This window comes from Equus caballus, chromosome 6 (assembly GCF_041296265.1).
Source record: "Equus caballus isolate H_3958 breed thoroughbred chromosome 6, TB-T2T, whole genome shotgun sequence".
Classification (NCBI taxonomy): Eukaryota; Metazoa; Chordata; class Mammalia; order Perissodactyla; family Equidae; genus Equus; species Equus caballus.
The window spans coordinates 56,570,194-56,586,310 of NC_091689.1; the positions used below are offsets into that span (position 1 = coordinate 56,570,194).

The following is a 16,117-nucleotide window of genomic DNA, read 5'->3' on the forward strand; positions in this document are numbered from 1 at the left end:
ATTCACCCTCCAGTAAGAAGTCAATCTCCTTTCTTTCTCTTGCATTTTTTTAACTTCTCCATCTATACCGGAAATTTTCATCAAGTAAATACTGTCAAGTATCTCTCAAAATAAAATAGTATCTTGAATCCACATGTAAACTACCCAAAGAAAATACAGAACTCACAGTTAAATTTGAATTTCAGAATTACAAAGAATTATTTTTTAGGACAAGCATGTCCTGAATATTACATGAACAATTTTTTTGTGTAAAGTATGTTCATAATATTTCATGCAACATACTGATACTAAAAAAATTATTCATTGTTTACCTGAAATTCAAATTTAACTGAGTGTCCCGTATTTTTATTTGCTAAAGCTGGCAGATTACCCACATCCTTATCTAGACACCAATTTATCTCTTAAATCTTCTTCAGTGCCAAGTTCTTTAAGAGTTTTTTATATGTGATACCTTTATTTCCTCACTTACTGGATATTCTTTACCTCTACTGCAATCGTTCATTCCCTTTTCACCATTGAAATGACTCTTGCTAAAGTTATCAGTGATTGTAATGTTGCTGAATCTATGGATACTTTCCATTCGTCATTCCACTTGATCTCACAGTAGCATTTAATACAGTTTACCATTTCCTGCTTGAAATAATCCGCTCTTATCTTCAGTGAATATATATATATGTATACACAAACACGTATATATGTATATGTATATTTTTTCCCCATGTCTCTGGATGCTGCTTTTCTTTCTTTGGCAGACCATTTATCCTCCATCTAATTCTAATATTGAGGCTTTTATAGGCCCTGAGCTCCTTTTTCTGCTCATTCTTAGTATTCACTCTGGGTAGTTTCATTCACTTATATGGGTTCAAATGCTATTTTTGTGCCAAAGATTCTGATATTTATATATGTAACCCAGATCGTTCTTCTGAGCTTCAGATATTTATATTTGGATGTCTCACAGGTATGTCAAACTTAATGTGTTAAAAAATGAATGGGTGACAAGTTTTTAAATCTACTCAATTTCTGGTGTTTTCCATTTTGAGATGGAATCTTTGCCTACTCAGTTGCTCTTGGCAGAATCTGGGATTCTTCCTTGATCCCACTCTTGTCTCCTGCATCCTACTGCCTCCTGACTATCAAAACCATCACTAAGTACTATCGATTCTGTCTCTAAAATCAAGCTTATATCCATTCATTTCTCTCCATTGACCTACTTTGTCTCTAGTTCATTACTACTCTAGACTTGCCTGGATGACTTCAATCGTACCCTTCCTGCTTCTCCCAAACCATTCTTTTACCCTTCCAAATTATACTGCAACCACAGTGACTGTAAAACACAAATAGATCATGTCACTCGCCTAATGCCTTTATGATTTCTTATTCAAGTTTTTTTAACATTCAAGTTAAAAAAATCCCTGTAAGCCAAATGCCCTGTATGCTTTCACTTCTAACGCCTCAACTGACTTCTCGCGATTCTCTCCTTTGCTGAATATTTTCAGGTTTCTGATCTTCTCTGGGATGGTCTGATGCACTTAGTGATTCTCTACTGCCAGGCCTTGATATATGTGCTCTCTTCACTCCTAAGCTCACCAAGGCAAATACCACTTATTCGTCTAGTGTCAACTTCAGTACCATTTCTAGGCACTCTTAGCGTGAACATGGATGTATATCTAACTCTATCTAGACTTATAAGTGTGCCATGCAAAGAAAGCTCCATTAATGACGTGGGCCCATGAGGCCAGGAAGAATCTCATAGCACTGCTTTATTTCATCTCATCTCAATCTGAACCTGGAATTGAAGCTGAATAGGACAACTGAGCTCTGCGTTTATAGAGCACATTCCTTTCTGAAGTACCATTATTAAAGTACCACATCAGATCATCATATCCATGATAATACCAGCCCACATGGAAAATGTTGAAATCCCACTCAAATTACAATAACAACAACTCAAATCATTACTTTAGTGCACCTTTGTTTATTTGGTGCTTTATGTCTGTTTCCTCTTGTTCTCAGAGAAATCTTGGAAGTTATTAGTGACACCATTTTAGAGAAGGAGAAACTGAGACTCAGAAAAGTTAAGTAATGTGCTCACGATCTCATAGTTTAGTAAGGGCTGAGTTGAGTTTGAACTCAGGTTTGTCTGACTCAAAGGTCTGCCTTTTCTTCCTCTTGTGAGCCAACAGCAATGGATAATTGCTTTCCAAGGTCTAAAGGGTAATTTGGGCTCTGCTCTGATGCTATTATGAACCCTAAGGCTTCTGAGCAGTTCCAGGGGTTTCTGTGGAGCCAAAGGTTAAGGATGTAGAATAAATCGTTTCTGAAATACATAACCCTATTGTACAAGAACTCTGCATCTAATTCTGCCTGAGGCCCATGAGAAAGATTTTCCTGTGGGAGCTGTTGGGGCCCGCCGAGCTAGCCACAGGAGCACTGGCACTAAACCAGTTGACAGACAAGAAGAGTATGGGCCTGCCTAATGGTAGATTATGGGGGAGTAGGCCACTTCTTTTCCTCTTTGGGTCTACAAATCTGTCATCTCAAAACCCATATGAAGTTGAACCTGAGGCATTGTGCTGAGTTTGAAGAAATACATCTCTTAGAAAATAGGCATGGGCCCATGAAATCCACTTGAATAGCTTTCCAGATGCATAAATATTTTCTTCTTTCAAGTTTTTTGTAACTGCAAATTCCTGTTACAAGAGTGACTCGGTGATTCATGCTGACGTGGCTGTCAGTGGCCTCAACAGTCACAGATATTTAAATGAGAATTTTAAAAGATCACATTTTTAATCTAAAATGATCTTGATTGGGATTAAACAGCTAGATTCTTTGCTGCTTTCCTGAAATCTGAGGACTAAAGACTCGCAGGGCCCAGAAGATGTATACCATGACCTCTTGATCCTGCCCAATTATCTTTTTTCTCTTAGATGTTTTGTTTTCGATCTTTTAATCACCTGCACGTCCATAACTAAGATGCCATTTTTCACTGAATTCTATTTTGTTATTTTTGTCAAAAGGTAAGCTTGAATCATGAGTGTGAGAAAATTGATCTGGGTGTTAATGGGATATAGTCGAAATAAGCAGTTTGACTGACTTCTTCACTCCCTTACATTAGCATTGCTACTTTTAGCTAAACTATTCCTGAAATGATTAGTGTAGGAGGATGGGTTTAGTCTTGTATCTTCTCCTTTAAAGCACTCAGAGTTAGAGATCCCAGAAGGATCAGTTTTCTCGCTTGTACTGAAAATGTCACTCTAACAGTTATCTGTCTGCACAGTCAACTTTTGAGAAGTCTTTTGAATTTACCACATTCACACCATTCTCCATCGTGGTGCTAAAAATGACTAATGTGGCTTGGAGACTGGGAGACTGTGATAGCTGCTCATCCTTTCCCATCATTCTCTAACACTCGCACACACTCACACACACACATGCTCGGCTGACGTGAGTCCTTCAAGGTTTAAAATATCCTCTATGCTAAATGGAATGCAGAGGCACGTGGGATGCCTAGACAGACAGGGTTGGTTTCATCATGGTTGTTCTGTCAAAAAAATCAATCTGGTTGTTTGGCTAAATACTGATCTTGTTTTTAACTAATGTTTAAAATAGTCCCTGGCATTAACTTGTTTAAATACCTTATTTAATTTTATCCTCTCATCGTCTCTGAGAAAAGTGAAGCACACCATTCTCTTTTTAAAATAAGAGCAAACAGTCTTAGGGAGATGATGACCTACCCAAAGTCATGCATGTAGTGAAAGGATTGCTGTCTTTTAGGGGCCCTAATTAGTCACTATAAGCCAGTATAGGGTCACTGGAACCAAATAACCTAAATGAACTTCCTTTCCTTTCCTTTTCTTCTTTTTTAGTGAGGAAGATTGACTCTAAGCTAACATTTGTGCCAATCTTCCTCTACCCTATATGTGGGATGCCACCCCAGCAAGGCGTGATGAGCAATGTGTGTGCACACACCCACTATCCGCACCCGCAAACCCTGGGGCAGCCGAAGCGGAGTGTGCTAACCTAACCACTATACCACCAGGCCAGCCCCTTCATTTCCTTTCTTGATGAGTGTGATGGCTAAAGGGACTGTCATGAACATAGATATTCCTACTCCCAGAAAAACATATGACAAAGTCTTCTATGGTGTCATTCAAGGAATGACGGAGAAGTGCGTGGGCTGCATGATAGAAATTAGGTGAAGTGGGAGCTGATTACGTCCAAAAGGGGAGGATATTTTGATGGTCATTAACTTGCAGTCTGATCTCTAGGGACTTTCCATAAGGCTTTATTTTTGGTCCTGTTCACTACAACAATTTATTAGTTACCTGGAAGAAGTCTAAGAACTTGCTTACTAAGTTTGCACATGAAAAAAAGCTAGTAAAGGTTAGTAATTCACTGGATGACAGAATCACGTTTCAAAAACGTCTGTTATTTAGGATGATGGATTAACATTTATTAAAGATAAAGATAAAGTCTCGCATTTAATTAGGAAAAAAAATTGTGATAAAATGAGTAGAGCTGAGCTGAGAAGAACAGCTAAAAATTAAAAAAGCTCCAGGTTTTAACTGACCATAAGAATCATGCAGCTACTGAAAAAGTCTACGCAATCTCTGTCGGGGTTCAGAGAGACAAAGAAATTGAGAGAGAGAGAGAGAGGGAGAGACGAGGTGGCTAAAAGTAAGATCTATTCTGGTTGTACCCATCTTGAGTATTGTGTTTGATTCTGGAAACCATATTTTAAGAAAGATACTGACAAATTGTTGTTTGTTTAATGGATGGAGGCGTTTTGATAGTGAAAAATCAGGGAATCGTGTAATATTAAAAAATTGGAGTGATTTGTCTATAAGTTAGAAGGTGATAGGGGCCAGCCCTGTGGAGTACTGGCTGGGTTCAGAGAACTCCACTTCTGTGGCCTGTGTTTGGATCCTGGGTGTGGACCTGCACCACTCATCAGCTATGCTGTGGTGGTAACCCACAAATAAAGTGGAAGAAGATTGGCACAGATGTGAGCTCAGGGCTAATCTTCCTCAACCTAAAAAAGAGGAGGATTGGCAACAGATGTTAGCTCAGGGCTAATCTTCCTCAACCAAAGAAAGAGGAGAATTGGCAACAGATATTAGCTCAGGGCTGATCTTCCTCAGCCAAAAAAAGAAGGGGATCTTAATAGCTACCTTTATTGAGCACTTACTGTGTACATTAATTACTTAATTCTCACAACAACATGATGAATTATTTATTGTTGTTATTGACCATAGAAACTGAGGACACATAGCTAGACTACCTAGACTACTACAGAATATGCTGTCTTAATATTGTACTATATTATTTCTCTGAATGTTTATCAAATATTTGAAGAGTTGCTATGTGGATAGAAAACTAGACTTAGTCGGTAATCATAGTTATCAACGGATGAGCAGACTCAGATTATGTCTCAAAGTTGAGAATTTTTCTGGGCACTAGAAGATGCTACTACATCTTCTAGTTTTGGGTACAGTGGTAGACTAGATGACCTCCAAGGTAACATCCAATTATAAGATTCTAACTTATTGGGATTTGATACAATGAAGGATTATTATAAACAGAAAAAAAGCCTTAAAAGAAGGTATAAATTAAATTAATTAGTGATAATTTAAATGACTTTCTCTTGAATACAAGTTTAGAGAGTGTCCCACCCCACATCCCATATTGCTAAGATGTCCTCATAATGTGTTCTTGGTAAACCTCCTTTTATGGGCACCAAACTCTGCCAAAATTACATAAACTTTTGTTTATCTATCTTTTACCATATCTAGACTATTGTGAATAATATCTACATGCAGACCTGCATCCAAGAAGGTTGCATTGCAGAAGTAACAAATGTCATTTAAAAAACCCTTACGTTGGGTGACTTCTAATAGCTGTTTAGTGTATTGAAATCCATGTTGGCATTGGTTTCAGAATGCTAAGAAAGTCAGATCTCTGTCAGATACTAGTTGTGATGACTGGGGCACTTCACTTCTTTTTTCTGCCTTGTTACATTTTAAAAATAAGGATAATAATATTACCTTTAAAGATTGTTGTTATAAGTGCAAAAATGTCTGCAACAGCTCCTACCATACTATGCCGATTTTCAATAAAAATCTAGGTTTTCATTGAAATGTATTTGCATGAATAATTGTGTGTAATAAGGAATTTGCCTGACCTTTATCTCTGGTTCCAGGGAGGTAAACTCTAAACTCAATGAATTTCCTGAGTGATTGGAGTGTCTTTATTATCCATGCTGGGTCTCTCAACCCCACCTGATAGTTTATGCTAAACAGACGGCTCAGAATGGGGGCTGGCCAGCCAGGAAGACCAACCATCTGGTTAGAGGATTGGGGCTTTGAGCTACATGATATCAGTCGAGCCTCTGGGAGGGAAGGGAGGCTGGAGATTGAGTTCAACCACATGGCCAAGGGTTCAATCAATTCTGCCTACATAAGAAAGCCTCAATAAAAACTCTGGACAATGAAACTCAGGTGAGTTTCCCTGGTTGGTAACTGTCACACACTGATGTACCAGTTGGGTTCTACATCACTGAGGGTGAACGAGGTTTCACTTTTGGATCCTCCCAGACCTTGTTCTATGCATTTCTCCCTTTGGCTCACTCTGATTTGTATTATTTTGCTACAATAAAGCTCGAATCATAAGTGTTGTGCTTTCCTGAGTTCTGTGAGTCATTTTAGCAAATTATCAAACCTGAGGGAGTTCGTGGAGACCTCCTAATTTATAGCCAGCTTATCAGAAGTGATGGCAGCCCTATACACCTCTAAACTTGTGGCTGATGTCTAGAGTGAGTACAGTCTTGAGGAGAAAATCTGTGAAGTTTGCCTTAAGTCTGGGTAAGTTGCTTAAGCATGCATATGAAAAATTTAGATGTACATAAAAGGTAAACTGGTAGTAATATTTGACTTTCCAGTTCTTCTAGAATATGTCAAATGTGGTTTGATTATAGGAATTTATGTTTTTAGCAAATTTTCAGGAACATCTTCATTGAGTAACGTGAAGAAACACATGTTCAACACCTAAAATGTTTTAGGTGGAGACATAGGTAAGACTTTTCTAGATTATCTTATAAAATCCTAATACCAGTGCTTTGTCCCTTGCTTACATACAACGAATCAAATCACTAGACTTCCTGCAGTTCACACATTTAGTTATGACAGTTTAGATTTGAGCCCTTTAAGAAGTGGAACCACATCTCACATAATTCCGTGGAGCGTGGAGCCTGACACTTAGTAAGTATTCAGTGCGTGCTTTTCCTTAACTTTCTCAGTCAACTAAGAAAAGGACAGGGTTTGATCTTGTTAACAATCAATCAAGGATTGTAAATTTGTTTCCTAGAACTCTAGTATACCTATCACTGAATTTATCGCTCTTAATTTTCTTGCTTCCCTACATTTCTGGAAATTTTGTGAGGATTTGGAAATGTTTATTTTGCTTGCCATGGTATCCCCGCTGCCCAGTATGGTGCCTGGAACAGAGTCCATCCTCGACAAATATTTTTTGTACGGAGACCTAGTGTTAAAAGGAGTTTCTTACTCATAGACACTAATTATTCCATAGTTTGCAAGTAGGTAAATTAAATTTGCTTGTGACAAGAGAACACAAACCAATACTTTCTTCACATTATTTTAAGTACACCACTATAAGTATTTTTGCAAGGAAAGAAGAATAAGTTTGTGACGTTTTTCATAAAATAAACAAAAGGAAATTCTTAAAAATTTAAGCTATATTAACATTTTAGAACAAATAAAGGAAAAAGTCTGTAGATTTAAAATACAGCCAAAGACATGTCACTGTGACAGCTAATCATTATAGTCATCTTGTCTGATTTTTCCACCAGCACATGTAAGAGCAATACTTTTTATGTTTGCATGTGAATTTTTCAGATTGGTTCTTTGTCCTGACCAAATTCTCCATGGGGAAAATTTTCCAAGATCATTTGTTATTCAACTCACAATTTCTCTTTGGTGCCATAGATGAGACTTCTGGCAAATTACAAGGAAAAAAGGTCATCCAGATACTCCATCCTCCCATATTTACACAGGACTTTCTGTTTCTGTGGATTATCTATGCCAGCACTGAGGCATTATTGAATATGGCCTCGTTGAAAGACCTAATAAGCATATAATGACCTGTTTGCTTTAAAATACACTAAAAAAAGACAGCAGACAGAATTTCATGAGAAGTGACATTCTGTAATTACCTCCTCCTATCAAAAGAAAAAACAATTCCCAGAAATTAATGAATACAGCAAGAGTCTATTTCCTATCTTAATTCTATCTTAATTGCAAAAGTGGATCAATTAAAAAAAAGACTACACTGGCAAAGCCCCTGTCTTAAGGTTTTCTCTAGTCATCAAATCAATATATACATGAGCATACCATGAACCTGTTTTTACCTTCTGAGATGAGCTATACCAACCCCACCAGCAGTGTCACTGTGAAACAAGCGAATCCATTGAACAGTGTCAAACAATTCATAGAGGGTCCTCTGATGGTATTTGGAACCAATCTGTATGATATTACAGAGACTGAGAGAAAAAGGGGTCAGAATTTAGAACATTTTCTCTAAAATACTTTTATTCAAATTAGTGCTGATTATACTTCAAAGAAAGTTTATTGATGCAGTCAAAATTTGGGTTGGACTTTGTTAAAGTTACTACAGTAAGATATATTATGATCTTATAATTTACAGGTGTCTACAAGGAATAAAATATAGGAAAATATACTCTTGTACAGCTATAAGGAAAATTTGATTACTTGGTGCTTAAGTGTCTCATTATACTCACACAAATTTCACCACAATCTGAATATTTCTGATGAACTCTGGTCTGAGATGAGTCTTGTACTACAAAATGTCACAACCATTTATCAGTAACTCTCTGACACTGTGATTCTGTGCAAATGGTTAGGTTCTCTATGAAAAACTTGAATTTATCATTTAAAATTAGCATAGAGGTTAAGAGCCTGGACTCTGGAGTTCGACAAGATGGTGCTAAAATGCCAGGTCAACCACTTACTACCTCTGTGATGTTATGCAAGTTATTTCAACTTCCCAAGCCTCATTGTCCTTCTCTATAAAATGGGCGTAATACCAGTACTCACCTGTGGAGGGCCTGGGACTCTTACCTGCTGTGATATATGCAAAGTGCTTATTACAATGCTGACTTGTAGGGACTGAATAAAGGTGACCTATTTTTAACAACATTGATCTCACCAATCAAATAGCCCCTACTTGTGCCAGGCACCATGTAAAGCCCTTTATATCTTTATATTCACTTAAATGATCCCATTAAAGGAGAGGGTACCTAAAGAGAGACAATAGCTTAAGCATTGGGTCTCCAAAATGGTTATCTCTTTTTCCCTAAATCATTGTTGGTGTAATAGTAATGACGGTGGCAAGAAACTGAAAGAAAATCAAGGAGGTAAATTTTTCTTAAATTCCAATTAAAAATAATTTTTTGATATTAAAAATAGATGAAAATAAGTATATATGATTTTGTACATACCATATTAACATAACTATATAAAATATGGCAATATTGGGGCCTGGCCCTGTGGCCTCGTGGTTAAGTTTGGTATGCTCTGCTTCCATGGCCAGGGTTCAGTTCCCAAGTGCAGACCTACACCACTTGTTGGTGGCCTTGCTGTGGCAGCTCACATACAAAATAGAGGAAGATTAGCACAGATGTTAGCTCAGGGCAAATCTTCCTCAGCAAAAAAAAAAAAAAAAAAAAGAGAGAGAGAGAGGCAATCTTAGGGATACCTGCAGAATATTTAAAATATTCATTATAATACGACATCTGAGATTTGCTTCAAAACTATGCAACAAGGAGGAAGACAGTATGTGAATGAGGGTAGAGGGCCTAAACACTAGGCCAAGTTTGGCTATGAGTTGAAAATTATTGATGCTGGAACATGGACATACAGGAGTTTCTTATACTACTGTCTCTCTTTTGTATATGTGTGGCAAAAAACTGTAAAGAAATACATTAAATAATATGAACAGTTTTAGCTTTGAGTGGTTGAATTATTGGATTTTTAAGTTTTCTTCCCCTTACTCTTTTGTATGCTGCAAATTTTCCTACAATGAGACATCATACATAAACATTAAAGCTCATTTAAAAAAGAAAAGTGGTGATAGAAAACCAATATACTGTAACCACTAAACCTTTAGTTTCCTTCTCTATAAGAAGAAAGAGATCTTATTCTCTCCTCTCTTCTGTCTCAGGAAATTTTCACTACGTGACTTTACCCCAGTGAAACCCTGCATTTGTCCAGCACTTTTAAATGAACTTACTGCGGGCCAGCCCCATGGCCAAGTGGTTAAAGTTCCATGCACTCGGATTTGGCAGCCCGGGTTCGCAGGTTCAGATCCTTGGTGCAGACCTACTCTACTCGTCCGCCATGCTGTGGTGGCATCCCACATACAAAGTAGAGGAAGACTGGCACAGATGTTAGCTCAGGGCTAATCTTCCCCAAACAAAAAAAAAAAAGAGGAAGACTGGCAAAGGATGTTAGGGTGAATCTTCCTCACAAAAAAAAAAAACAAATGAACTTACTAATACATGATGTAAATGTATTAATATTCCTTCCTGCATTGATTTAGCATTTCTGTTTTCTTTCTGTGTGTCGTCCACGTATTTTTATTTATTAGCCAATGAACTTTTTTTTTTTTTTGGTGAGGAAGATTGCCCCTGAGCTAACATCTATTGCCAATCTTCCTCTTTTTGCTTGAGAAAGATTGCTGCTGAGCTCACATCTGTAGCAATCTTCCTCTATCTTATGTGGGATGCCACCACAGTGTGGCTTGATGAGCAGTGCTAGGTCTGCACCGGGATCTGAACCTGTGAACCCAGGCTGCTAAAGCATAGTGTGCAAACTTAACCACTATGCCACAGGGTTGGCCCCCAATGAACTTTTAAAGGAGCCCCTATCTGTGCTCCAAGAAAGGTGCTGAGTGCTGGGGCTGAGGATGGGAAAAGATATCGGAATGTGTTTCCTGGATCTTAAACTCTGGGAGGGCAGAGAGCAGAGATATGCCCATTACTGAGGGCAGTGCTAAACAGGTACCTAATTCCACAAATAATTATTGGAGATGAAGATAATGATGGTGATAAATGAAAAACTGTGGAGAAGGCCTTCACATTATTGGTGGCAAGGGGCCGTGGGTACCACAGCTCTCTTGTGCAGTGCAAATCACCAGAGCATCCTGGGGACAAGCTCACAAGTTTTTTCAGGAAGATTCGAAGGAAAGTGTGAGGGAACTGCTGAAGAGGCTTTTGGAAGAAATAATTCACAGTTGCAAAAAGGATTTGGCTGATGAACTTTTCTCTCTATAAAAACGAGGAGACAAACAATGGGCAGAAAGTCTAAGTAGGCCGATTTCTTTCACTGAGAAAAAGCAGAATGTACAAGCCCATTATTACTCTGCTAGTTAATTATTAATCCTATGCTTTTCTCTTGCTAGAACTTCTGGTGCAGTATATAATTCATGAACACACTTTGCCAGCTCTCTGCCTGCTGGTTAATCTCTCTTTGGTGTCATTTTAGTCGTTTTGAAAGCCTCTGGTCCCCTTTTATAGGACAGCTTTTCAAGTCGTCGAATCTCCATTTTCAGGCATCTACATGCAGGTTCTAATCTTTTTCGACTTTATTGATCATCAACTTGATTTTTTAGGCTCCATGATACTTCTTGTAGCACATTATAGTATAGATATTATCAACAAGTCTGCCACTATTCTAAAATTCTCATTTTACTATAAGGACACCGTACAAAACATTGGAAGCATATGTGTAAGCTGGTCTTGCCAACGAGAGCTGTAATGTGCCTCCAGGTAGTGGCTGGTTAGTGTTTGCAAAGATGCCCATCACGGCATATGTGGCATCTACAAACTATAGGGCCATAACCACCTTCCTGAGGCACCTGGTACTGGGGACTCATTGCTGGAAATTTCTTTTACTCCAATTGTTCTTAATCAGCTTAAATACGTGTATTGTGTTTGGTGCGAATTTATTTTAAACATGCGGAGAAGTGCCACAGTACCAGAAAATAGAACTTTATCTTATTACCACTTTCAGATCATTTTTTCTTCCTCATCTCTAAAAAGCTTCAGCTTTGAATCTCATGTCATCTCGTTATATCCCCTAATACTTCTCTTTTGTGCTGTGGTCTGCCAATCTCTAGGACATTTTCCTCTGTTATTCGAAGTCATTAGCTCCTTTCTCGTGGTCACAATCTCCAGTTCTATTCCTCCCTTAAGTCTTGGCAATTTTAACATACATATAGATCATCCTTCTAACCTTCCATCCTCCCAAAGCTTGGTTTCTCAGTTCCTTAACCTCCTCTCCAACATCCTTGTCCTCCACTCTACCTTGGTCACTCACACTCATGGTCACACCCTGAACATTGTACCCCAGACCAGAGGTTGATGAATGATGGTCAGGTAAGGTCCAGCCTGCTACCTATTTATAAATAAGGTTTTATTGGAACACAGCCACACTCATTCATTTTGTATTGTCTGTGAGTGCTTATTTATTTTGTATTGTCTATGAACGACAGAGTTGGGCAGTAACAGAGATTGTCTGGTGTACAAAACCTAACTATTCACTATCTGACGTTTTTCAGAAAAAGTTTGCCAACCCATGCCCTAGACCAATAACTGCATCCACTTCATCGTCTTCATTTTGTGCTTCCCCCTCTGACAACCGCCTTCTGTCTTCCCAGTTTACTACTACTCAACAACAAAAATGCTTGTACTCCTCCTGGAGCTCCACACCATTGCCCCTTTCATTATTTTTCACCTCTCTCACACCCTTCATGTCGCCTCTACTCTTTTTACCCAAGTTAAGTTCCATGGTCAATTATTATAATCATATTCTTTCACATCCCCTCACTCCTTTGCCAGTCTTTTGCTTTCTGGACCATGATTAGCAAAACAATTCACTGTCTGCCATCTCTGCTTCTATATCCATGCAGCTTAATGTGGCTGGAGAAAAACACACAACCCTGTAGACCAGCTCATTTTTTTTTTTTTTTACCTGATCATAAGTTATATTTTAAACTCTTAAAAATGGGACTGTCAAACTTCCAGATTATTTAGATGCTGTAACTGCTTAGAGTTTGATATGAAAGATGATAATATTTAAATTAAGAGGAAGAAATATTATTAAATTACAGCAGAGGAGAAACCAGAAGTCATGGCTTCTTTTTATCAGGTACAAGGTACTCAAAAGGAAAAAGATCATTGCTTTTTCTTTCAATCGCTTTGTTCTATTGTCTTATCTTTCCTTCATTATCTTTCTTCATTCTCCTGAGTGATTTTCCCTAATCATTCTTTTTTTTCTTTTTTTTTAATTTTTCTTTTTTTTCGGATGTACATCATATTTCGAATTCTGTGTACATTACTTCATGTTCACCACACGAACACTATAGTGCATCCCCTCACATGTGACCCTAATCACCCCATTTGCCCTCCCCCCTCTTCCCCAATGGTAACCACCAGTCCAATCTCCAATGCTATGTGATTTTTTGTTTTTTGGTAGACCAGCTCATTTTGAATTCCTGCCCACAAACCTTAAACAGCCTCCTGATGCTCTTTGGCAACAGTTTATATCTCCCTAGTTCATTCACTCTCCCATTATTGTAGACAACAATTTTTTATCTCTCTTCTCTCTTCAAATCCCCCAAATGACTCTTCCACTCTTACTCACAGCTCATGGTCTGGCTTCCTACCTCACTGAAAAAATCGAAGAGAATTTCCACAGAATCTCCACACCATATTTATGCACCATAATTTTCTGCACCTACATACTCTGCCTTCCAAACTGTTACTATTGATGAACCAGCCTTGCCACTATCTAAAGCCAAACCCCCAACTTGTAAATCAGATCTCAATCCCTCTCCCTCCAGTATTCTCCCCTCCCTGATGCCATCAATTTTCTCTCTCTCTTGAATCATTCTCACTAACATACTATATTATGCTGTTATTTTTCCTTCTTTAAAAACGAAGAAACACAAATAAAAAACCTGCTCTTAACCCCATTCCTTTGTTAGCTACTGCTCCAATTTTTCTCTTCCCTTTATCCCTTAAACTTATTCCAATCAGGTTTTGTGCATTCCCTTGCCCCACATGAAAAAGCTCTTGTCGAAATCACAGCTAACCATGGCTTCATCCAATTGTCAATTCTCAGTCCTCATCTTATTTGATCTATCAGCAGCATTTGGCACAGTTCATCACTGCCTCCTCCTTGATACTTTCTTTTCATTTGACTTCTAAGGTATTGCTTTCTTGGTTTGCTCCTTTTCTCACTAGTCACTTCTTTTCTATCTCCTTTTGGATTTATCTTTTTTTCTTGATGACTTAATGATGGAGTGCTTCAGGACTCAGTTCTTGAATCCTCTTCTCTTTCTACACTGGCTCTTTGTCCACACTACTACCTTGATGATCTCAACAAGTTCTATCACTTTAAATACCACTGATAAACTTATGACTCTGAAATTTGCATCTATCCCGTATCTCATTAACAAATTCCAGACTTCGATATCTAATTGCCTATTTGATATCTTTATTTGACATCTCAGTTTCAACATGTTCAAAAATAAACTCTTACCATTCTCCCCAAAGCTTGCTTCACCTGTAGCCTTTTATCTCTCGTTAGATGGCATCTCCATTCTTCCAGTTTCTCAGGCCATAAACTTTGATGGCATTCTTAACTGCTCTCTTTCTCTCATACCCTATTTTTCTGTCTTCAAAATATAACTAAACTTTGATCACTTCTCACAACCTATACTACTGCCTCCCTGGTTGGAAATATTTGTCTTCCCTGGATTACTGTCTCAATTCATCTATCCTTTTCCTCACTATGGTACATTCTCCACAGTAGAGAGAGGGGTTCTTTAAAACCGGAAGTAATATTATGTCACTCCTTTTCCCATTTCATTCAGAGCCCAAGTTAGAGTCTTTACAATGGCCACTCTGACTCATCTCTTACTCATATCTTCCTTCCTCACTATCTACCAACCGCACAAGACCCCCTTGCACTTTCTTGCCAGGCACACTCCCATCTTTGCATTTACTGATTCCTCTGCCAACCATGATGTTCTTTTCAGATATCCATGTGGCTGACTCCCTTAACTCTTTCAAGTCTTTGTTCAAATGTCACTTCTCATTGAGTGAGTGACTCCTCTCCTAACCAGTCTCTTAATGCTGCAACGTGCTCCCTCCTATGCTTGGCATTCCTGATCTCCCTTATCCTGCTCCATCTTTTCTTTTTTTATAGCACTCATCACCTTCTAGCATGTTCTATCATTTAATTATTTATTACATTTGTTGTTTATTATCTTTCTCCCTTGATAGAATGTGAGTTCTAAAATGGCATAAATTTGCCTCTCTTTTTTTTTTTTCTTACTGAGGTGTCTTAAGCTCCTAGAGCAGAATAAGGCACATTGTAGACACCCACACAGTATTTTTTGGATAAATAAACACAGGTTATGATATAGCTGGGGTACACATTTTTATAATTAAGACATAATTTGAAAAGTTTTCTATGTTTTTTTTTTCTTGTAGATCATCTCCAAAGTATGACGTGACTTGGTAAGGTAAAAAATTTCCAATGAAATCTGGGGAGTGATCCACTGTCCTTCCTTCCTTAATGCCATCACTGTAAGATATTGTCAGTAATTTGAATAATTTATTTTTATTGTGCTTGCATAGAAATAGCTGTAAAGGTCATTTGTTCATTTGTTTATTCGATCAAAATATATTTATTGGTCACCTACCCTGTACATTCACTTTTCAGGAAGGAGGAACATAGAAGAACACACGGATGAGCAAAAAGGATAAGAATCTTGACTTCAAGACTATACATTCTCATAGCGAGAGGCAGGCAGTAAACATACACATATAAATAAGATAATTTCAGATTCTGACAAGTGTTATTAAAAAAAATAGAATAGGGCTATGAACTGGAAAGTAATAGGATGACCAAGGAGGCTTCTCTGAAGAGATGGTCTTTGAGAAAACTCAATAATGAGAAGCCAGCCACTTGAAAACAGAGGAAAGGGGATTCCGGACAGAGAAAAGCAAGTACAA

The 16,117-nt window shown here is 38.0% G+C and overlaps 1 protein-coding gene across 1 annotated transcript in view; it reads right to left on the minus strand.

Annotated features, from left to right (window-relative positions):
- SLC15A5 (solute carrier family 15 member 5) overlaps window positions 1-16,117 on the minus strand; it is a 93,926-nt gene that overhangs the window by 17,804 nt on the left and 60,005 nt on the right. The window contains 1 exon segment of the mRNA XM_003365157.3: window positions 8,423-8,554. Within this exon segment, the coding sequence (XP_003365205.1) occupies window positions 8,423-8,554 (132 nt within the window).